This window comes from Mastigoproctus giganteus, chromosome 14 (genome assembly GCF_048544385.1).
Source record: "Mastigoproctus giganteus isolate SK-2022 chromosome 14, ASM4854438v1, whole genome shotgun sequence".
NCBI classification, from domain to species: domain Eukaryota; kingdom Metazoa; phylum Arthropoda; class Arachnida; order Uropygi; family Thelyphonidae; genus Mastigoproctus; species Mastigoproctus giganteus.
Window position 1 is genome coordinate 69,841,286 of NC_143588.1, and position 25,268 is coordinate 69,866,553.

At 37.6% G+C, this 25,268-nt stretch overlaps 1 protein-coding gene across 1 annotated transcript in view; it reads right to left on the minus strand.

Annotated features, from left to right (window-relative positions):
* Window positions 1-18,463: 18,463 nt before the first annotated feature.
* LOC150075214 (glycine receptor subunit alpha-2-like) overlaps window positions 18,464-25,268 on the minus strand; it is a 47,715-nt gene continuing 40,910 nt past the window's right edge. Inside the window, exons 3-8 of the mRNA XM_090389227.1 lie at window positions 23,871-23,938; window positions 23,495-23,718; window positions 23,306-23,388; window positions 22,160-22,294; window positions 21,435-21,796; window positions 18,464-18,691 (exon numbers count right to left, since the gene is read on the minus strand). Coding sequence (XP_090245353.1) covers window positions 18,521-18,691; window positions 21,435-21,796; window positions 22,160-22,294; window positions 23,306-23,388; window positions 23,495-23,718; window positions 23,871-23,938 — 1,043 coding nt within the window. The 3' untranslated portion in view covers window positions 18,464-18,520. The remainder of the gene's footprint in view (window positions 18,692-21,434; window positions 21,797-22,159; window positions 22,295-23,305; window positions 23,389-23,494; window positions 23,719-23,870; window positions 23,939-25,268) is intronic.

Genomic DNA, 25,268 nt, shown 5'->3' on the forward strand with positions numbered 1-25,268 from the left:
TTTAAAAACTTATTTATATGACCCTGTATTGTATTCTTAATCTTTGCTTCCTTGATTTTCCCTACCAGTGAATTTAGACAACCGGTCTATAGTTATCCACTTCGTTCTTAGAACTACCGTTATGGATTAGAGATACAGTAGTGCTTTTCCAAATCTTAGGAATCACATTTGAGTCCGATAATGCTCTCATAATTAAACTCAACATTTTGATGCATTCCCTTGCCGCTTCCATCACAATACAATCCTAATATTTAACTAAAGAAGACATTCTGAATATCTTTCATAAAAAATGAAAGACTTTGCTATCACGAGAGAAGAAATAGGAAAAGAAATTAGCTTTCGTTTAAAGACAAAAGCTAGATCGAAAAATTCATCAAACTGGATGCTGGAATTATCTCCTCGGATTCGTTCCATTGTTACCTAACATATTTAATGAATGTCCTCACAAGGAAGACCCATCCGTCTGCTCATGCTCAAAGGGCAAGATTGGTTGCCAATGTGGTTCGCCATTTAGTAGATGCATTGCCTTTTGATCTGATTTGCCTACAGGATCCATTTCATTCCAGTGGCAAAGTCATGGATTACCCCATGAGCTCTAGAATAATTCAACCTAATCATGAATTCTATGAGGTCTTCCCTATGGTACAGCAAATCCACAGATGCTATAGGGTCATCTCTTTCCTTTTAGAAACAGTTAAAGTTTCGATCCAAGGGACCTTATGAGGTATTCACTTCTTAACATTCGTTGGAGCAACTATTAAAAATCTGTAATCCAGGATTTTCCTTCAGATGATATTAAAGCTATTTCCCACTTTAATCCTGAGGAATTAGCACTTCTCATTCAAAAGATAGTTCAGAAAACCATATCTAGATCAATAAGGAAGAAGTTCTTGACCACCAAAACCACACCCACCTTGATGGTTACAGGAACAGTATTGTTCTGGCCCGCCTCTTCATGGCATGGACGGGTACTAAGGAGAAGCCATCCTTTTCTTACAGAGTTCTGTATTCATCACAATATATAGAATCTAGAGACCTTGTCACGAGGGTGACAATATTTCTGATAAATAATCTTCTATAATTTCCATATGGATGATTTCACAGTTCTCTGGTTCACAAGCACAGTTCCCTTACCTCGTCATCAATAAATGTGATTTATAATAAATCAAAAGTTACGCTCAACTCCCAGACATTGTCTGTACAGGAGACAGCACGATGGATCGGTGTACAGGTGAATGAAGAATCATTAAAGAGCCCCATAATTCCCTGCTCACTTCTAATCTGGTGTTTCTTTAAAGAGGCAGAGTTGCTGCAACATTCCATCGTATTCTCCATTGAACCGACAACGGATATGAGTCTCCTTTGTTGAACCAGGACCATAACTTCTTCCATTATTAAACAAATGCAATGCTGTCTGCTGATAATCCTTCGCATTCACCACAGCATCCTTTGTCCGAGGATAATATTAGGATTTCTGATGGATTATTAATAAATTATGCTTTATGGTGTACACGAGGAAACAACCCAACAAAAATCCTGAAGGATTCAACAGTCAACTGATTTGTATTCTCACTTTCTGTTTATCTGTTTTCTAACATTATTCGTGATCCACCTAAGTAATTAGAGGGAACTTAAAGGAGAAAAAAAAAATTTTAAAATAGACAGATGGATAAAAAGAAGACAAGGGCAGCGAACGTAGGCTAGACAAAGACAGAAAGAAGAAATAACGATCTGCACGTGGGACACACGAAAGAAGGCTTAATGGCCAAAGATCTCATTACTTACACACCGCAAGGGACGGGTCTATGGCAGAAGTAACCCCGGGGGGTTGCGGGTAAACAGCGGGTTTCCAAAGAAGCGTGATGGATGGAGGTTGGTCACGTGCAGTTCTGCAAAGGAGAAAGCCGGGACGGGTTCATTGCGAAAAACGGAGAAAACAAAGGTCGTGGAAGAAGCACGTGAGAAATGACTTTTTACGTGGCTCTTGTGTTTCGGCATTCGGATGGATTGCGTCTCCTTCTCCTCTTACATTCGGCCTCCTCCCTCCATAAATCTTCTTAGGCTGAGTAACGGAAGACGGATTACTCGCTTTTCGGGGTTCTACCATCTGTCTTAGAAGATTATCTTTGCACTTAATCAGTCGAAGGAGTGAGGCACTCGATACGGGACAGGGGACGTTGCTAATTTCGCGGCCACGGCAAGAATCTAAAAGGGTCCTGCATCATTAAATAGACTACGTTCCCGTTTTGTGCGCCAGTGCCAGTATTTAATGATTTGCGCGAATTAACTCCCGTTATGTGTGACGCTATGGAAAGGTTTTCGTTCAATATGGAGGCTGTCAGCTTCACCATTGAGAAGTTGGTCGACTTTGTCGATGATTGAATTGAAAATAAGTTAATCTTGCATTCTTTCCTTAAAATAAATTACTAACTGTTCATAGAGGGCGCTATCTGCACCTTGCAACAAAGTAATGAAGGTGATTGATAGCACAAGCAATTTATAAAACTGATATGGTCATATTTACAGCGAAAAGTGACTTCTACTTCTAAATGACCGTTTAAAGTTAAAGGAATCATTAACTGTTGTATTGAACGAGTTCGTAATCATTTAGATAAACTGTCAGTGGAATCTGGGACTCAGCTCATTAACCCCAACGTGAACTCATCACAACTACATTTAACCGCCACCACAAATCGGTTTTCTGTATGCACAGCAATCAGACAGAGAGATACAACAAAGCAATGTTTTCTATCTCACTCCAGGGTTAGTGATGGAATAATCTTTGTTTGGGTTTAAGATAGTTGCAGAGAATTTCAGTTTATCGTTCTATTCCGAAAAAATATATCAAAAAAACCTTCTAGTAAATAAATTATGCATTGGCAAATATCAATTGAACTTAATGTTTATTATGTTATCATAAAAATAATATGATATTGAATATTTCATATCTAAAACCTTTTTAGATTGTATCTCAAAAGAAATCCACCCTCCATCCTCTCAAACGTTAAGACGTGATTGCAACCTCCGAAGCTGAAGAAACGTGATGGAAAAGCCTTTTGCAAAGAATCATCCGCTCGGAACACGAGTCGACATTGTCGCGGCACATAAATGCCCTCAATGAGACGATTGGGACAGATGTCAACACCGGAAGAGTGCATAAGATGCTGCATGATGTAGTCTCCACCAGTTACAAAATCTTGTGGAGAATGGAGGCTGTCATAAAGGTGATTTGCAGGTGCTCCGGATATTAATGGCAGGGAAGTGTATGTCACAGTAGATTGGATTCGTAAGATTTATCAGTGCTCGGAATCAGTTATAGAACAAGAGTGATAATTCACTGGTTGGCTAATGTGATTCCCTCACATTCTGTCATTGTGACTAAATCTGCAGCCTCCAAATCTCCCGCGTTTCCCATGAGGATGCGATTACGTGGAAAATGTGTTTGGTGTGGGATGCGTTCTTGGAATTGGTGATGCCACGTGCATCCACTGCCATAATTTTCTATTAGAGCCGCTAGAGTAATGTTTCTCCAAACGGTCTCCTCTCGTTAAAATGATAGATGGAGAACAGAAGGATAAAGAAGAGGATGGAGACGATATGGATAGATGGGATTGAAGAAAAACAAAGGAAATGACAGAATAATAAAGACAAGGGACAATAAACGGATGCAGTTAAAAAGACATAAAGATAGATAGATAGAAAAGGGTTTTTTTTTTTCAAAAAGGTTTCTGATGGAGAATCTTCCACGAGAATAATCCGAATGTGGTTCCAGTTCTCAGCGAAGTAATGCAATATCATAACGAGATCTACAAACCGAAATCACTTCTGCTGATTTATGCCTTACGTATTCCCCTCATATATCTGCCTCTGCTACATATTTAAACCCGGCTGGGGAAATACAACTCCTCGAGCCTGTTTACTTTCACTTCGTGTGAACAGGCTCTGCGTTTGGCTTTTCGGGGAACTCAAAGCTACAGTTGCAGATATTAATCTTTCAAAAACTTTGTGCGCTTTTATTCTAAGAAACACCCACGTAACCCAAAGTTTTCTGTAATACATGTCTTTAAATCTTCTCTGCAGTTTCTTATGAAGTATTTCGCTTGGCTGAGTCCAGTTAAAACGCTGAGATATTAAACCTTTTGATCTAAGGAACGCGTACCTCGAAAAAACTTGAATTTCCGAAGGCTCAGTTTTTCTCTGTTGCCATGGTGATCGATATTTTAAGATGTGGTTGACAAGCGATCTCGATTTTTCTTCAGAAAGTGTAGAATTCCCAACTTAATCTCCCATCGCGGCTTTCATGCGCGCCCCCTGGTAGTGACTCTTGGAGTTATTATTGCCTAATTCTCGTTTGCATTGTTTTCATCTGTCATCAGTTCAATTCAACCCGAAAATGGCCACTTCCGGTGTGATTTGTGAGTAACTGTCCATACACATCAGGGGCCCTAGTTCTCGCCAGAAAAACATGCCCCATATTAAACAACAACCGCCACTTTCCTGAACCAACCATGCATGATGGGTCCATGGTCTCTCGCTTGCGCCAAACTGAAGTCGTCCATCTGCGTGTTGCCCCAAGTATTTGGACTCATCTGACCAGGACTGACAGATGGTCGCTGGAAGTTGGGTGCTTTAGCCCTTTGCGAATACCCCTAAAAATTAATGAAACGCTTATATCATTACTTAAGTACAGACAGAATAGATTAGGATATGATTGGAAAGGATTCATTAAGTGTCAAAAAAAAATATTGCAATTTTTTAATCATAGTTATTAAATAACGTTGTTAATGTTCATGTTTTTCTTATTTTTCAGTATCGTACTGGAAGAACATTAAAGACACCGTTCTATAGAATTGGAAGATGTCACCGAGTAGTCGTTCAAAATGTCGCTTACAACGCTGCGTGGATCAATTCCGGGAGTAGGCTAACGATCAAGATCAGAGCCACCAGAAGGAGCTCCAAGCCATCTTCATTATTGGGACAAGGCACTGTGGTATGTACTTTTCAGGAAAAACTCTCGAGACTCGAAGTCTCGAAAGTTTTGCGCGACCAGTAGGTCAAAGGAGTTTACAACTACTCATCGGAACTTAGGGCACTCCACTACTTTAGGCTTAAATCCATCAAATCTATTTTCGTTGTTCCAGGGACCACAAAAGGGCACTACTCGTTTTGCATAACGAGACACAGGCTCACTGATGTTTGTGGCAGAGTACCTTGTGATTTGGTAGTCTTCTACCTAGAGCATCCTAGGTCTGGAGATCTGGCCATTGCCAAATAGCTATATTCACTCTGTGAACTTATCCGTTCAGCAAAAGAGTGGTGTGAGTACATGCATTACTGCCCATATCCAAACAATGGGCAGTTAGACACCGGCTACAGCTGGTCTCCATATGGGAATATACACAGAGAACCACTGTCCTCAGTGCGATCTTGCTCCACATAGAACACCCTGGCCATATGCTTTTAATCTCCCCAAATACCCACCCTCCTTTCCCTCACCTTTTGCCTGGTTGACCCTACCACCACAAACCTTTCACTTCTCTTGACAGTGCCCCCCGTGGAGGATGGGCTTATTCCACTGGAGTACCCTTCTATCTGTAGATGAACTGTCTTCCTAACGTCCACCCTAATCTTCTTACTCTGTTCCTTCTGTTCATGTGAAATGCATCTAGATTTAGGACAGGTGATGACTGAAAGAGGGGGAAAGGCCTGGTAGTAACTTCGGCCCTTGACAGAGAGGCCGAATTGAAACTCTCAATTAAAATAACGCCATACATTAAGTACAAAGATTCATGCTCAATCCATCAGAAACAGACTCCAATAACAGCTCGACAATATATTCGGAAAAGATCCACGCATGTTCACGATGAAAGAGTTTGGAAGACTTCCGGTGTAGTGCAAAACACGGAAGAAATTCTGCGTTGGAGAGAAAAATATCGAATTGTCCCAGGAGAAAAGACGCTGCCTGATGTCACAAAATAAATCCGCGACACTTTTCAAACACCGTTTCGGAAGACCTTTATCGCCACTGTTCGTTAAAGATGCGCGTAGAGCGGAAGAAATAACTCAGAATGTCATTGAAATGTCTTTAAAAACAGCGTCCAAGTTTTAAAATGTCAACAACAAACAGAAATAAATTCTCTGCCATTCTTCTGAGTTGCTCTGCAATCTAAACAATGCTAAAATAATACCAGAAAAAGCCTACCAGACTACAAGGGTCCGGTCCTGACTGTCGACTGACTGATCCTCCAACAGATTTCAAAATACTCGACAGAGCCCCGAGTCCTTTTTATCCTTCTTTGACACCACGTTGAAGAACGCGATCGATCGTCAAGTGATAGACAGAAACCAAGAAATAAAATGCTAAACAAAAGATGCAACAGTACAAAAAACAAATCATCAAGCAGCTACACTCAGTGGGCAAAAAATTAGAAAACTTTATTCATCTAGTAGGACCACATTTTGTGCGAATTACAAGTCCCTGAGGGAATCTAGTTCCAGATTTAATCATTTCCATTTGGATAATGACGTGAAAACCCTTTATAAAATTAGTTCTGCCAGCGTCTTTTGTATAAAAGAAAAAACAAACTTCCGGTTCCTGAAATCCTCACTGCTAACGTAGTGGTTATAAACAGAAGCCAGCATGCGCCATATTCGTGCTTAGAACACCATTTAATCTAACCAGAAACTTCTCAGAGCTACTTCTCCCATATCTGTATTTGTTGATCGAGATGGGTTCGCTCACCTGCAAACTAAACAGAGAACTGTCCTTAAGGGCAAATAAAACGCGGGGGCGTGTTTATCTTTCTCGGACACTTCTGTAAACATTCGAAATGCTTCATGATTGGTTGAAAGTTTTTCAAATTGAGAAAATCCGTGGAATTCAGAACAGTTAAGTTTGTTTTCGTCTTGACATCCAACGATTTAAATTTCTAGAGGCACGTGGAACACGAAGATGGATGGTTATAAGAGATCGACCGCTCCACAATGGTCACCAAATATTCTTCTTTAAGAGACCAATAATTTCAAGAAAAATAGTGCGAATTTCGAACAGTTATTCTCTCTTGAGAATGTTGACAAAACACCACACCTCCCATCTTTCAGATGATGTGATCCAATTCCCAGGAAGATGTTCAAGTTGGTTTAAAGATTACGACTGGGATCACGTAATATAAAAAAGAGCCAAGCTGATAGCGCAAAGAAATATTTCATCAAAATGGGTGAAATGAAAGTCCAAAGATGTTTTAGTACAAGTTTAGAGAGTGTCATCAAACAATCCGTTCCAGAGAGAAACATCAGGAGCCATGTTTTCGTTTTCTTATCTCTAGCTTATTGCTAGAATAAGAAATTCAATATGCGCTATCTAAGATCTCATCACGAGAGAGTTCTTTTGAAAAGGCCAACGTTCTCGATTCTTCGCTGCTGCCACATCATTTTATAGAGGCAGATACGAAATTGATTCAGGATACGGTGGAGAAACTTCTTTTCAAATGATTCGCCAGCAGTTGCAAGAAAGAAACCTACTCTACGACTTTATATTTGGTGACTCTTAATTCAAACATCTGCGAAGACGGATGGAATTCGAGAGCACAGCCTAAATTGTATTTTTACAGGCCTAAAAATTAAAATAAGGGCAGCAAAAGGGAAGATAGTGAAATGACTGAGAGACGGGAATCGAGGCTTTTCATCCATATTAAAAAATTGTTTATCGCTTAAAATCAGAGAGAGTCCTTAAAGAGATTGATAGGATCCAGGCTATTAGCGAACGCAATTTATAATAGAATAAATTTAGAATAGTTTAAATTCTTGTATAAGATATAAAAAGATGAAGTAGATTACAGGTGGATCACATTAAGATTTTAGCGTACAATTGGCTATAGTTCATAAATTGAATTTGTTAAATAGGTGAGGGAGACCTTGGCCCCCAGCTACTCACTGTGTGGTGCTAAACATGTTTACGACTGGTAATTTAATCATAAAAGAATTGAAGACTATCTGGATCTACAACAATTAGAGTCAGCTCTAACTTATTCCAGAATTTATCCAGTCAGAAACAAAGTTAGAACAATATTCGACACCAAATAATTTTTAAATTAATCTAAAAAGTGATCAATAATCACATTTGACTCGTATTCACCTCACCCATGTCATGAAAGGTAAGTGATCTACTTTTCTCAAGTTACAAGATGCAAATGATCCACTTCACCCGAAATTGATCCACTTTACCAAAGTGAAAAACTGGTAAAGTAGATCATGCGACTTTACCAGAAATCGATCCACTCTACCAGATGCAAATAATCCACTTCAGCCGAAATCGATCCACTTTACCAGAGTGGCAAAATGAAAATGATCCACTTCACCCGAAATCCGTTTACCAGAGCGACAAAATGCGCCTCGTGGGTAACTCAGGTGGTAAGATCGCCATCCACCGCCCACACCGAATGGATATGGCCTGAGTTCGAGTCCCGTTGATGACTGGAGGAATTTTTTGGACCTTTTCCACCCGGTCTCAGCCTAGGGTAGAATGGTTTTTCATCCAGCAAACAGAAAATCGTCCCCAGAACACACAATTTACAGACAACACACAGAGAAATATGACCTTAGTGGCTGATGCTCCTAAAACCCTACACCAACAACAAAATACAAATGATCCACTTTACCAGAGTTAAAAAATGAAAATGAATCACTTCATCTACTAATCCGGATTGAAATGGATCAGTGATGATATAACTCTTTGAATTTTCTACATTTTTCAAAGGGTTTTCACTCAACATAATAAAGAGGGATTCAATCATTTCATATACCATAAATGTGCAATTTTCAATGTCATCTTTTATTAGAATTTGCAACTTAGGAAGGCCCCTTTTCATCATAATAAATTAAAACTATGCGAAGACACGAGAAACAAGAAAGAAACAAAAAGAACTATTGGAAAAAACTTCGATATTAGCACTAAAATGGTTGGATATGAAATCGTATCCAAGAATACGTCCTTACACCACTTCTTCTTACGTTCTTTAAGTTATTCGCATCTTTACAATTCCAACTGCAGCAGAAAATCGATTGGAATGAGAAATTCTGTTCGGATGCAGCTGTAAGGGAAGGTGCAGTACCGGCGGAAGTTGAGAGAAGGAAAAAGATATCGGGTAGGGAGTTGAACGTGGCACAACAGAGTGTCAGACAATGTACCTCGTCTGCTTAGACTACATCCATATTCCTGCACACCCCCGGAGAAAAACTGAAAACATCGTGGCCAGTGTTCTGCCGCAAAATCGATGGCTTTGCTAACTCCTCTTAGCATTTCTTGGTGTGGCATTTCGTGTTCTCAAGACTGTGGTTATCTGGTGGCCAGTTTAAGGGAAGAAACAGACAGACAAACTGTCTTATACACAAATGCATCGGTGCTTTCATTTCTGGCTTCTCTTTTTATTTGTAGGAAATAAAAAGCAAACTCTTAAAGGTTTTTCTTTGAAGGAAATGCAACTTTAAAACTTTCGAAAAGTTGGTTCTGCAGGTTGTTCGCAAAAGATACTCTCGACAAAGTATTAATAAGAAATCTCCAATATTATTGGCCTCTAGGCTTGACAAAGTTGTATTTTCATTAAGAAAAAACTCATACTTTTACCACATAAGGAAAAATGACTTCGTTCTAATATGAGTTGTAGTCAGACTGAACACCCTGCATCAGACATTGTTTATTTGATTGCTAATTTTCGCGCTGTCTTAGCGACTTCCTTAAGCAGTTTTAATTAAATGGTAAGCGCTTCTAGTCGTGAATGCTTGCGGTGAGTATGAAAAGAAATTTATGATTCATTATTCAAGGGACTTTGATGGTCCAAAGCTCTGCTGATTTCGTCCTGGGATTTATGCTTTAGTTATATACACTGAGTGGACAGAAATCATGGGATACCTACCTAGTAATGGGTAGGCCCCTTTTCGCCCGAATAAAGGCAGTCACAAGGCGAGGCATTGAGTCCACCATTTCACGAGAGCGTTCCACAGGTATTTCCATCCATGCTTCTACATCCATATGTCCATAATTCCGTCAAATTCCTGGGTGCAGGATCCAAAGCTCGAACGGACTTTTCCACAGCATCCCAAAGATGTTCCACAGGGTTCATGTCCGGTGAACGGGGAGGCCATTCCATGGTAGTAAAATCTGCGGAATGCCCTTAGAACCATGTTCAAGTCACCATGGCTCTGTGGGGAGGCGCATTGTCCTGCTGGAAGAGTCCATTGCCCTGTGGGTGCACGATGACCGTGAAGGGATGCAGATGGTTTGCAAGGACGGACACGTAACCTGGACCGTTCAGAGATGCGTCTAGACGTACCAGAGGTCCCAACGTGTGCCAGTTGAACACTCCCCAGACCATTACTGACTATCCACCTGCCTGAACAGCTCCTTGTTAACATGATGGGCGAATAGCTTCGTGCGGTTTCCTCCAGATACGCAGCCTCCCGTCCGCTCGAAATAACTGAAAATGGGACTCACTGGACCAGGAGACCCGTCTCCAATCATCTAAGGTCTAGTGCCGATGTTCTTTCGCCCAGTTGAGGGGCAGAGTCCTGTGTCGTGGTGTTAGCCATGAGACTGGTGGGTTCCATAACCTATTGCGGCTAGTGATCGCCTCATGGTCTTGGTGGAGACGTTTCTGGCACCTCCCTCGTTGAAGTCGGCTGTGATTTGTGCCACTGTCGCTCTCCGGTTGGCTGAAAGGATGCGAGACAGACGTCAACGGCCACGTTCATCCAACACCTTTCTCCGCCCACAGCGCTGTCCACGATGAGATGTTATTCCGGAAATGGTATTCCCGATACACTCTTGACACTGTTGAACGGGGACACTGCAATTTCTGTACCATCTCCACGATAGAGTGACCCATGAATCGGGCACCCCTATCGTCCCTCTTTCAAAGTCAGTTAACTCACGACGTATATCCATACTGACATCGAATTACCGTCTACGTGAATGCAGTGTACCTATATACCTGCCAAGCTGTGGGTTCGTCCACTAGCCGAGAGGGGTGACAGCGTCGCATTGCCCAGGAACCAGGTATTCCATGAATTCTGCACTTTCAGTGTATATGCTCTACCCTAGACATCATATTCCAACGAGACAGTGCCTGTCCAATCACCCCACAAATATCAAAAAAGGAGATTTATATTTGTTTTCTCAGCCCGTAATCAGTATTACTAAACTAAAAATTGTAGGTCTCTTCGCTAATGGATCGCCTATGCGCTTTAAAAACTATACAACAGCCATCGGGCCCCTTGAGGTGGCGGACTTATAGCTTTTCCACTGCTATCCTATCAAAAAGTCAGGGGACACTTATGTATTTAAGAATAAAAGACGTATTTATTCAAATAAATTTATAGAATGTTGGCCTTAACTGTTTCAGTTGCCGTGGAAGACTCTACTGATAGAAAGTTGGTGGCATTGTGCTCCACTCCATCTCTAAATCTTTCGAAGAGGGGCGTCTTAGCTTTGCCCTAATTCTGTGTTCCACTTCTTCACAAGATATTCGAGTTGTGAGGTCTGTGCTGGCCACTGCATTGGGCTGATGTTATTCTCTTAAAGCCACGTGTTCATAATCCTCGATTTAGGAATGTATTTAGGAAGGGACGTCGTTTTGGAAGATGAAATGTTTGGCTGATCATTACTCTCAATACTTTGGTGAAGGGAAAATCTTTCATTCCATTTTAAGGTTTCTTTCAACGTGGTTGGTCACTTATTTCCAGAATTTCGAGGTGTATTTTTAAAGGTTTGATCAAGAAGTGGTAACATCTAACCAAACTATGAAAGGTGTATATAAATGTTCTGGCATTAATATTTTATATTTATTCGTTAAATTAACATTCCATTATCATTTTCTTGTGCTGCTAAGTGACTTCGTCTGGGCGCTCGCGTCGAATTCTGGAGAAGGCAATCGCAATGAAAAATATCTCTAAACAAAAAAGACTTCCAAAGACATTTGTACGGTTGAGCACCTTGAATTGTTTTACTATAAGTCCAGATGGAGATCATTTGTCACTTGTAAGACCTATGAAAAGTCACAGTTCGATTTCCGTCATTGACCAGAGAAACTTTATGAAAGCATTTTCGCTTTTTCAAGGTGATATAGATGTCACTTGAAATGGAGTTGACCAACCAGGTGTAAATCAATACAGGTAGAAGTTGAGAGAACAGCGTTCACACAGGGTAATGGTCAAATTTTAGGTAGTGGCAAATTCTCTTTTGCTGCCCATTATTTTATTTCTTTGACCTCAGCTTTGACTGAAAATCGTAGTCATATTTCTGCTGATGGTAGCGTACTGCATTTCATTTTCCAGTTCGACAAATCCTGCTCTGCACACACAACCCAAAATCATTCTAAAATTCCCTGATTCTACCAAAAAGAGCAGTCATTTGTTCAGGTGACATGGTCCCTCTTCGACAAACTCACTACACTATCATCACACACGCGTCCCATTTAGCCTTCGTGATTTCTATGGATACATCGAGGCGCATGTCCTTCTGAGATGGAATCTGCCATTCCAAATCTTTCATCCAATACCAGCCTGGTCAACGTCCACAGTTCATCAAACAGGCCTCTGAGGTTGGGTATATCCATACTGTGACTTTAGTGTTTTGCACCAACCTTGCGTAGAAGTAGAAATAAAAACACCAGGGAAACTAAACTTTTGATAACTGTATTTATAATAAGTCAAAATAACCCGCACCTACAATAAATTTAACTTTACAATAAACTCTACATGTAAGATATTAAAATCTGCTACATTACAATCAATAAAATGTATAAATATACAGATTAAAACGATAAAAACCGTAGCTTTCAAAGGCTCAGCCTTCTTCTTCAGCGGTAACTCTTGCTATGCAGTACAACTTTAAATATCAGCAGGCTAACGGTACTCCTCACGTGTTTCCATTCTCGTGTGCCTCGTTCTCTCGCGTTGTGGAACCAGTTCCAGTTCCACAACGCGAGAGAACGAGGCACACGAGAATGGAAACACGTGAGGAGTACCGTTAGCCTGCTGATATTTAAAGTTGTACTGCATAGCAAGAGTTACCGCTGAAGAAGAAGGCTGAGCCTTTGAAAGCTACGGTTTTTATCGTTTTAATCTGTATATTTATACATTTTATTGATTGTAATGTAGCAGATTTTAATATCTTACATGTAGAGTTTATTGTAAAGTTAAATTTATTGTAGGTGCGGGTTATTTTGACTTATTATAAATACAGTTATCAAAAGTTTAGTTTCCCTGGTGTTTTTATTTCTACTTCTACGCAAGGTTGGTGCAAAACACTAAAGTCACAGTATGTCCACAGTTCAACTTCACAAACTAATTATACTTCATAATTGATCCTAAAAACGTTTTTAAATTCCCTGACCTAAAATAACACAGTCAAAAGGCGATATTGAATAATCTACGAAATAAGAAATCTTTTATTAACCGGGAGAGAAAAAAAAAAAAAACTCGTTGCGCCCTCGAGCGGTACTTCTCCTTCTCAAATAACTGATAAAAGAAAATAAAACTTCGAAATTGATATTGGAAAAAATAAAGCAAAAGGTCTCTTCCAAATCCAGCAGTTTATTTGATGCTCCTTGCTGGAGATTATCCAGAGAGAGAGCTTGAAATCTCCTACAATGGGTCCCGAGCATTATAGAAATGAATCTCTTCAACAAATCCTCGCCTCTCTCTAAACATATTCTGACTTTCTCTTTTCGTTTCTTCTAGCATTGGTATTTCTTTTCTTCCTACGATTCAAAGTTCACAGCATCCAGAAGTATTTTTATTATTTACCCTCCCCTTTTCACGGTAAACCCGTTAGATTGTCTTTCTAATTTCATCAATAGTAGCAGAGATGCTCTGAACAACTTTTGAAAGCCCTTTCTTATCCCATAATGTGTCGCTTTATACTGCTGCCATCCTCCAAGGAGTCATTTGAACTAACCAAGAAATGACCATTTTTATGGTTTCTGCAGCCAATGTTCAGCCATTAAGAAAAAAAATCGTTAACAGACACAATCAGGGTGGTTTATGGACTTAAAACATTTCCCACACGAACAAATGTAGCATTTGGAATTCAATGAAGATTCAGAAAGTTTTGTTTTCTCTGATTCCATCATTTATATATTTTTTTTCTCTTAAGTCAGCTTGCAAAGTTTTGCAACTGCACTCAAAAGGATTAAACTCTTTGTATCAGTCGCCTGTTACCATCTGTTTATCCGATATTTCCATTTTACTTTAAGAGCCTTTGTGGAGGAATTTTCTTGGAACTGTTCTTGTAATTAGAAGTGTGAAATGTTCTCAAATCCATACGAAAAGTAATATTTTATGGTAAATTTTTTTAGATGTATTTTCTTGTTTGTTATTTTCCTAATTTTAATTAACAAAAAAACATTTCGAAAGTTAAAAATGTTGGCATTTAACATTTTTAATTTCAAAAAGCATCAATTAATTTGTCTTGATTTATTAATTTTAGAAATTAATTTGTCCGTTTATCTCAAATCATGAAATCAAGGACTTGTAATAAATGAATACGCAGTTATGTACGCAGAGCTAGTCACGTGATACACAGCCAATTAGAGAGGTGCGTGACGTCATGTTGTGACGTCATTTTTGACTTCATGATTCTTGAGTCATTATTCAACAGAAACGAACAAGTTTTATAAACGAAATTTACAATTTTTTGTAATTTTTTTAAACAAAATTAAAGTGCAGAGCATGCGCGTGATATATTTTCACGCGCATGCTCTGCACTTCATGGAAAAAAAATCTGTTATAATTTGTTTGATAAAAAATATATTTTTAAGATATTAAAGATATCTAATACAGGAAAAAAAAAATTTAGGGAAATATTAGTGTTGATTTTGACGAATTGTATTGATAAATACAATGTATTCATTTAAAAAAATAATAATAATGAGTTTTTGTAAATACTGTGCATTACCAAAAGTTGTGGGTTTTTACTAACTATTGATAACAAGATTATTTATAACAACCTACATATACACTATGTTATCAAAAGTATAGAGCACTAGATTTTACATATTGTCTTATTTTATATTAGAATACGCTTGTTCTTAATCCCTTTGAGTATCTGAGGGATAAATTGTAGAGGCGTGTATGAAATAGACTGTAGAAGCCAACTTCAGGAGCTGCATTAAAAGATTTCCTCCTTCAAGCTCCTTTTAATGGAGAATATATTACGTTAATAAAGGATACAGTACGTTTCTTAGAGCATCCTAGGCTTACTCTTTTGGATTTAGATCAGAAAAATTGCACTAATCTTTTAATGTTTTAATTGTGGTGGAGCTGCATTAAAAGATTTTCTCCTTCAAGGAGGAAATCTTTTAATGCAACTCCTTTTAATGGAGGATACATTACGTTAATGAAGGATACAATACGTTTCCTAGAGCATCCTAGGCTTACTCTTTTGGATTTAGATCAGAAATTGTACTAATCTTTTAATGCAGTTCCATTACAATTAAAACACTATTTTATTATCAGTTTTATGAAGGTCGCGTGGCGCTACAATGCTTTTGATATCACAGTGTATATTGAATGAATATTTTCGCCTGCAATTGAATATAACCGATGAATAATGCAAAAGGAAAGATTTTTCGAATGTGAAAGGAAAATATCAACACTGGTACACATTATTGATTTGTTAGGCCAAGAGAAGTGTTCTTTTGAGGGCAAAGAACTCCAAAGGTATTCGGGAAAATCAGATATGATATAAAAGGGGTTCTCTATATGTAAATTATTAGTCTAACGCCAATGTTATTGAACAGAGAGCTTTGAACCTTGTTTGTGTATTAGCGTAATTCAAGACTGCGTAGAAATAGTCTCTTTTTTTTTTGTGTTTCCTTCTGATAAATCAAATTTTCTGCCATTTCTATGAGTCTAGCGAACCTAAGGTCTGTTAGAATTGCTAAACATCTAGTTAGAATTTTTATTAGCTGCACAACAGTGTCAGGGATTCTTTTCATTATAGGGACGAACGTGTTGTCGTTGGCAACTATCTTATAAACTGTCAACGATGTACGAAGAGAATCAAGATGAGATATCCTCAGCTGGTATGATACCGACTCGATCTTGGTATGGCAACTGAAGGCTGTGCAAATTGGTACAGTAAGCCCTGCACAAATAATAAAACTGTGGTCCAATTCCATCAACAAAATTCAAGAAACCTCTCGAACTAAACTTTAATATTTTCTTTAAGTTCAACTTTTTGTTTTTCTTATCTCTGAAGGACAGGCTTTTATCAACCCGATCGGTACCATTTAATAAAATTGCCTCTTCGCTCTTAAAGATGGCAAAAGTTGTTTATTTTAGCATCTACCGTTACTAAAGGTTTGATCTTTCTCTGTTTTTATCTGTCTCGACAGTCCAATTTCAAAATTAAACTCACTTTCCAAGACTGAAGTACAGATGGGGTCAACTCCATCGAAGAGTGACACTGCTGAGGTTAATTTCCTCTTCGGAACTAAACACTCCCTCTCTCTTCCCCACTTTAGAAGCTTCCAGTATAACTGACTTCCCGAAGCTTCATTTAATCTCACATCTTCCTCCTAATCAATTTTCTTATTTGAAAAATGCTGATATTAATATACGATATGACAGTTTGTGTTTATTTTCTTTCTGATGGAAAATTCGACGAATGAATGTTGCTCTTCATTTGAAGGAGTCCGTAGATGGACTTGTTAATAGCAACTATAAAATTGTGATTATTTTAATTTATTTGGAGTTATATGACCCATTGTTCTCATACCTAAGGATATATATGGATTAAACTGCAATTTTTCTGATCTAAATCCAAAAGAGTAAGCCTAGGATGCGCTAGGAAACATATTGTATCCTTCATTCTCCTCTCCTAACCAAGAGAAATGTAATATAATCTAAATCACAAGCACGTCTGTGCTTTTGTGTTATTTTAGAGGTCCCTATTAGGATTAAAAATTGTATCAAATGCTGAAAAACGTACCTTCAGTTTCTATGAAGTAATGATCTGAAAAGTCTTCGGGAATAACAGAAAGTTGGTCTTCTTACGTATATGAAAAAACTTCAAAAGGAAAGTCGCGTATTTTTTTATTTTTTTTTATTATTAAATCAAACTTGATGCTTCACAGGATTTCGATTCTTTTTCTTTACTTCTCTACCAGCTTTTCTTTTGATTAAGAACTCAGTTCTTTTCTCCCAATCTTTTTCTTGAAACAAACTTTAAATCGTTTCTTAAATCAAGTTCATTCCGTTATCAAAGGAACATTTTTCTATACCCGGTTATATTAAATGTCTATATTAAACTCTTAAATATACACTGGTTTATCAAAAGTTAGCGTATAACTGTTACGAATGCTACCACTGATTTATTTCGGTAAATATTTTAAATGTCAACACTAAGAAAAACCCAATGGTGGAAAAATAAAATCTTTAAAGAGAAAAATTAAGCTCCTTTTCCTTAATGACACCTAGTGATTGTTTAAAAGGATTTGAGTTTTCCTTAATGTGTTTCAAACGATCACATTAATAAATAAAATAATCAATCAAATGAAAGGCGTTGAAAAGAAGACCTTTTTGATTTTTTCAACTGAATCTGCCTTTATTTTGATAGATCATACCATTAGTCTTCTAAGAGGGAAAAAATTCTTCTGATCGATGATAAAATTCCGAATAATGATACGAAGGTATTAATATATGGATTTCAAGAACGACAGATGTTTAAGAAAACTCCAAACCACATTAAATATCCATAATTAAAACATTCACAACATCTCAAGTTTAACATTCTTTATTTATAAACTAATTACATCGAGAACCCGAATAATATTTAAATAAACATCTTTCATCAATTCTTCTCTGTAAATATTCAAGGAAATTCTTATTTACAATAATAACCCCACCATCTTTAAGATATTGGCCCATAAACACCCTGAAAGCCTTCTGTACAAAACCCTTTTTTCTATTTTTTTCTATAAATAAACACTATCACAGTATTTTATAATCTGAATCTATTTTTTTTAAATAAAAATTAAAATTTATTAAAAATTTAATTATTCTTTTCATATCTCTTTAACGATCACAAATACAAATATAAAATTCAATTCTAAATAGTAGTTATATCTCTTGATAATCAATATAATTTACATAGAATATTATTTTAAAATAAATATAAACTTTCTCGGTATTTGTTCAACTACCTAACATGCAAATATCGATGAATATTGAGGATTTTAATACACAAACCATCTCATCTATTTTATCTACAGACTAATGAACGAATCACTAATTGTTTTAATTAAGATTTCGATATATTACACATTACAATCTGTTTTATTTAGTTTTTACCAAGGAAAGCAACTTTTAATGAAAATAAAATAGTTTTGATCATACTGAAGTTACAATACGTATATGATCACGTGATGCTTACGTCACTATATGATCACGTGATGCTTACGTCACTGTTTCTACAACACAATTGTACTTTACACCGGGTTTTTTCTTGACCTTATTTTTCAGACTAAGTCATGAAGTAGAGCCAATAAACGAGGTTAAAGAGAAAGAAGAGAGCAGGGAATACGATGCGGCATAGCTGATCAATGCGTTTCGCTTGTATCTTTGTGTTGATTTGAGTCTTTGTAGCTGGAGGCGATGCAGTCACTAGTTCTCCCTTTTCGGTATCAACAGAAGGCTGTTAAGTAAAAAAAAAAAATCTTATGAGATTGTTGGAGATATGGAAAGATATTATATTGAACGTACATAAATACGTGACTTTTCCATCTTATTAAATCGAAGCTTGCGTATTGGAAAAGGTAACATCTTTGGAATCGATGGAAGTCGTTTCTGACAGCAAAATATTTCACGCTTTATGAATATGTGATGAAAAATAACCTAAGGGGGGTTTGCATCCATAATACACAATAAACAATGAAAGAATTAACCTAAGCTAAACGAGAATAATCAAATTTACAGCCTTAAATGAGATCAAAATAAGCAGAGCGATGTTTAGTACTTTATTTTTGTCCCTACTGTACACATACATATGGAAATCCATGCGTATGTTTTTTTTTCACGCCAGGTGGCACTGTGTGGCCATAGGTGGATGGACCTACGTGTTATTAGATAGATAAATAGTAAGAAAGTTGCGGGTATTGTTTTAATTTCACGCTAATAAAAGCGATTAGCCGACTGAATTCATTTAAATGGAAAACCCTAAATTTGCGTGGCCAGTTCTTGAGGTTAATTGAATCAGGCCCAATTAATATTTCAAGTTGGGTAAATTAATTAATTTTCTCGCCTGTTAATGATGAAGCAACAGTGGATACAGTTATAAGTGTACGGGCAACATGTGGGCAACCCCCCCCCTCCTCTCCCCCCGGATCCCTAAGTGCAGATGTTCATTCACAGATGCGCTTCACTACTTCCCAAAAGGTAAAACTTTTCTGAGTTTTCTTTTCAGGGCCGTACAAAAGACAAGGGGAGGGGGGGGTTAAGGGGAATACACAAGAGTGCTTTTAACCACTGCGTAAGATTAGTGGAACAATTTTGTATTTATTTCGACAAAGTTTATAAGAATTGCGCACAGTTCGCTAAAGCAGCACACTTTTTTTTAAGAGAATCGCGTAACCATAGCAACAGAAAGGTTCAGACTTCTCTCCAGTGTTCTCTTTAACAATACAACTCGGTTGATGTAGATTATACATCTCTTTGTCTCCTACATTTCTCCCTGCAGCCCGATAATTACGCATATATTTCAGCCATGTCCTCCATTACAATGAATATTCATATTAAAAGTGTGTGTGGGGAAACCCTAAGTTTAATTACCAAGTCTAGAAAAGCGCTACTTCTTAGCTTCACCATTTTAGAAGAATAATTCCCTTTTATGACTTTTCACGCTATAATAAAGCTTACCTTAGCAAACTCACTTTACAATCAACTTCCCTGTACAAGGTACACACGCACAGTCGAGCTTTATCTTAGAGAGGAAACTTTTTTTTGGGGTCTTGTAGATATATATTCGCGAGTAAATATTTTTCCAGCACTTACTGTCATCAAAAACAATAGAAGTGATGAAGACGCGACTCTATTATTTATAAAATGTTTGTTTAATCCATCTCTTTGTTTAATAACGTAAATATTGCTATTTTGATGCAGAGTGATAGAAGCAAAGATTCCTTTTTTTGTTTTAAAGAAGTTATTTAAAAGATTTTACAAATATTTTAGCCATTTTCTCTTAGGTCGGTAACCTTGGCCCATCTCTTAACCATTTTCAAGATCGCAAAGGGCAAATTGCCCCTGCAATGTGGTTGCTGTTTCCAATACAGCGACTTGTGTTTATTATAAGGAATGCAGAAGTATTATTGATTTTCACTTAGTCTCTTGAAGCCCTGCTGTTAATTATCGCTCTTTGCAAGGTCTACTTTTCAGTTATTTGTTAAAATGCCTTCAATCCATCATCGTAAAGAGATTAATAAAAAAAAGAAACAGCAAATAGCTTCATTTCCAGCTAAAAATTCTGGATGACGCAATCACTGTATCATATACACTGCCCTACCATTAATATCCGGACACCTGCCTTTAGACAAAAAAGGAGCTTTTATTGTGTCATTTAATATTTTGTGCTGAAACCTCTGACTTTTATTACGGCCTTCAATCTTCGCTGCAGACTCTCAACCAGCTTTTTATAAATGTCAAGTGATGTTCCTCCACTCGGCCTTGTTCTTTGGACGAGCTCGAAGTGCACGCACTCGACGATCCAATACATCCCAGAGATGCTCGAGAGGGTTTAGATCTGCACTCTGGGCTGGCCAATCCAACTTTTCCATACCCAAGTCCTCAAACCACTCTGCTACGACCCGAGCAGTATGGAATGGCGCGTTGTCTTGCTGATATAGGCCTTCCCCGAAGTACTGCCATAATGTTGGAAGTGCATAATTGTCCAGGCTGTCCTGGTATTGCACAGCATTCATGGTTTTGTCGATAATGACTAATGGGCCCAAGCCAAACCATGAAAGGAGCCCCCATGACACTGCCTCCACCAAACTTCATTGTTGGGAGGATACGATCAGGAAGGAACTGTTCCCCTAGCATTCACCACACCCAGGAACGGCCATCAGACTGGTAGAGTGCGAACCTCGACTCATCTGTCTATAGGACTGTTTTCCACTGCTCTACAGTCCAAGATTCGTGCTCCTTACACCATGTTCATCGGCGTCTAGCATTTGTTGAGGTGATCAATTCGGTTGAATGTGTCATCTTGCATGCCCACAGCCCAGTGTGCATATTTATAGCAGGTTCTGTGACGTGTTGCATGCATAGGACCTGTTTCCCCATCCATGGAAGTGTGCCCGGATATTAAGAGGACTGTATAAAACATAGATTGCGTCATTAATGATGCCGCAGTCTCTCAACTTCCAAAGCGCAAACATACTTACTGATTTAAGTGAGGGGCCAGTTTTGGCCGAAGGATCTTCTGTCTTCTTCCTCCACAGGTAGTTGACCAAAGTGAACTCCAGCAGCGCTGCGAATACAAAGGTTGTGCAGGCTCCCATCCATACATCCATGGCCTTCACGTAAGAGACTGGAGGCAGATTGCTTTGTATTCCTGCCCCCTTCGAAGATATCGTCAGTAGTGTAGTAACTCCGAGGGTAATTCTTGCAGGAATAGCATTGACGTCTAGCCAGAAGGACACCCAAGAGATTACTACAATTAGAATAGTCGGAAGATAAGACTGAACTAGATGATAACCCACCGAACGTCGAAGGTAAATCTCCGCTGTCAAACAACTGTACTCGCCTAAAAAAAGAAAAGAATTAAAACTTCTTAATATTGTATTAACGCGTACAAATTAATGGTAGTTCTTTTCCTATACGCAATCTTTCCATCTTAAGATTAAAAATTCGTTTTTTTGTAATATTCCGAAATTTTCTCAAAGGGAAAAAAAAAATTGAAGCTATCTAATTCTTTAGGCTTAGCTAAGCCTAAAGATTACGTAGGATTAAGCTTAGCTACCGCCTAAAAAATTAGACGATAGCTAAGCCTAACCTTTAGGCTTAGATTCCGTCGGGGATTGTGATTATTCTAATGTATTTGTAGATTGAATGAATATAAAAAGAAATGGAAGGGTACATTCTAAAGTTTTTTTTTTTTATCACTTACCTATATGGAATTTTTCTCTGCAGAGCGATGTATTGACCTTTTCAATCTCAAACTGAGGAAGTTTGAGATTTTCATAGAGCATTACTGGTTGAACATCAGTCCATTTTAAGTGAAGTTCATCAATGGTTTTTGAAACTAAAAGAGGAAAAAAAAGTAGAAAATATAAAGCATTTTCCTGTTGCTACACTACAAAAATTATTAATTAAATCACACTCAGTAAATTACTCTGCTAATTTAAAATTCAAATTTAGCTAATAAATGGGCAGTCCTAATACATGGATTCTAACAGACGAACAGTTCTAATACGTGGATTTAATGATGGTGAAAGGATTAGAGCATAATCGTAGCATAAGGAAATTCTAATTGAATAGATGTATTAGGACGAACTATTAGATTAAAATCTTGGTATTAGGATAAGATATTCTACTCTACTCTGATCTAATCTTAATATTTTGAAGAGACGAATTTTATCCAGACATATTGGAATTTAAATGGAACCAGAAACACAGACGCACTCAAATCATCTCGTATCCGAACAACCCCCTGGCTGGGAGCTGTCGTAACGATTTATCCTTTCATACTTCAAGGACATTTAGAGGAATTCTAGTCTACTAATGAATGTGCAATGAGCAGCTCTCTCGAATATTAATCGGAGGTTCCATGTGACCACCGTTAAAATCAAATTACTGTGAGGACCATTAATTATCTCCTTCAGTTTTGGGCTCTTGCGCGCAACCATCTAAGAGCCTTAAAGATAAGTAATATCTTATCTCTAAGGGTTAATCCTTCATAGCAAACAAAGATAACCGAAGTGAGAAGATTGGTTCGAATTAAAGAGTTGGTCTTCATCTTGTCGACGACATTTATTAAGAATTATAAGAGATAAGAAAGAAATGGTTCCGGTCCTAATTGAAGTCTTCAAAAAAAAAGAGATTTAATCAGTTATCTTCGACAAGAAGAAAACATTACTCAAGGTGCTAACGGTTTCCATGACAACCACTTGTTACAATCGATTCACGCGACAGTTCAAAGATGACAACGGTCGGCATGACAACCAGCTTTTTTATGCATATATGCATATAATAGATTATTATGGCAGGTGGTTGCTATGACAATTGTGTACGAAAAGACCAATGGTATACTTACAAGATGCCAGCTCTATTGTGCATACTTGAGAATCCATGGGGTATCTGTAGAGATCCATCATGCAAGAAAATCGTAGCTTCAACCTGAGTGAAAGAAAACAAAAACAGAGAATGGGCCCTTGTAGCAGACTACGTAGTTTATTGATTTGATTGATTACGTATTGATCATTTGAATTCCTGATTGTCTTACCTCAACATGTACAAGATTTCTCCTGATGGGTTAATCCTTACTAGTACATTAGGAACGGTGACATATTGGAATTCAGCGTGCTTAGCGTTGGCGAAAAACACTTCCGGTTTCCAGATCCTTTGAACTAATTTCGGGTCGTTGAGGTCAAGAGGTCGGGACAGCGTTGATTTCTTTAAGCGTTCGTCGTGCCAGCTTTGACGGAGGTACAAATCCACCTCGTAGTCCTGAAAAACAAGTTTGGTTCGTTGTTATGGTGGCTGTGTACTCGTTTCCATAGCAACCTTTTCACGGGATTCTTTGTCGTTTACTATACGGCAAAGCATCCCTCCAGATTTTTATGATGTTATTGATAATCAATCTGAAATAATCTGCTTACCATGGTGGCAGGATTGATGGAACCAATGCTACGTATGTAGACTTCGCAAGAAACTACTGTGGGCACGCCTGTAGGAAAAGAAAAGGTATATGATCACAATGCAGCAGATTATATTAATAAACTGCTAATACTCTATTTAAATTTTATAAATTATTAATTATTTTGTATATAATAGTTATTTTATATAAAATAAATACAATGAGAGAATTTTAGATTCTTTTTACGTCCTCCATCTGCTTTTAAAATGAAATTTGTGAATAACCTTTTAAAGCTAACATAAAAAAAAAAAAACCCTTTTGCAATTGAATTGTTTTTTTTTTTTTTTTTGGTTTTTTTAAATAGATTTTAATTTTTTGTGTTAATGTATCTCCAGATATATTCTTTTGTTCATGTAAGTGGTATAAAACACATTTATTCAAACCTCCCCGGTATTCTTTTTTTTTCTTTTTCTTTCTTTCTTATTTATTTTAATTTTTTTTTGTTTCTGCTTAAGGCAAAAGTTGTAATTTCGCACGTACAACACTCCAACGGTTTAAATTATATTTTCCCCATTAAAAATAAAATATTATTCCAAGAAGGACGTTTCAACTTCCATTACCCACAACAAACTCATTTACTCCTCCTAGGGGACTTCCTTCGTCTATAATTCCTGAGTTGAAACCCGGGGGTTGTTCACTTAAATTTCATACACAACTGCGCATTAAACAAAGGAGTATAAAAACATTTTATTATTGAAACCCTAGAGAACTCGGACTGAATAACAAACAGAAGGGAAGAATCCTTAACGAACTTAGACCTTCCTAAATTGTTTTTTTTTTTTTTTTAGATTATTAATAAGACACACTACAAGTCTGCCTTTGTATTACAAAAAAGAAATGCGCCAACAACTTCCGCAAGATATATACACTCAGTGATCATTGAATTATGGCGCATGGCTCGCAGTATAAAAAGGCTTTGTACACTAGAGCTGTGGTAATTTGGTATTAGATAGGTGTTCATAATTCAGTGATCAATGAGTGTATATAATGTAAGGAGTATTACCATTCACTTCATTTTGTTCTATCTTCACTCATTCTATACTAATCTTATTAACTTTGCAAAGAATAGGGACAAGGTGTTTTTCGGGTATGTGAATACAAAGAAGAAAATGAATCAGATCTGCCCCTTGTGTACTGTGTATGGGGGAAGTCTCAGAAAAGATTAGGGAACTAGGGATATTGTATTAAGAGAGCAAGCCGTGGACATTTAGATAGAGATGTCATTCTAAAGGACACGCGGCATGGTTTTGTTAAGGGAAAATCATGTTTTACTAACCTGTTAAGCTATTTTGACAGTTAGTCGTGAGGTGGATGTAGGAAACATTTTCGAAATAATTTATTTCGATTTTAGCAAGATTAC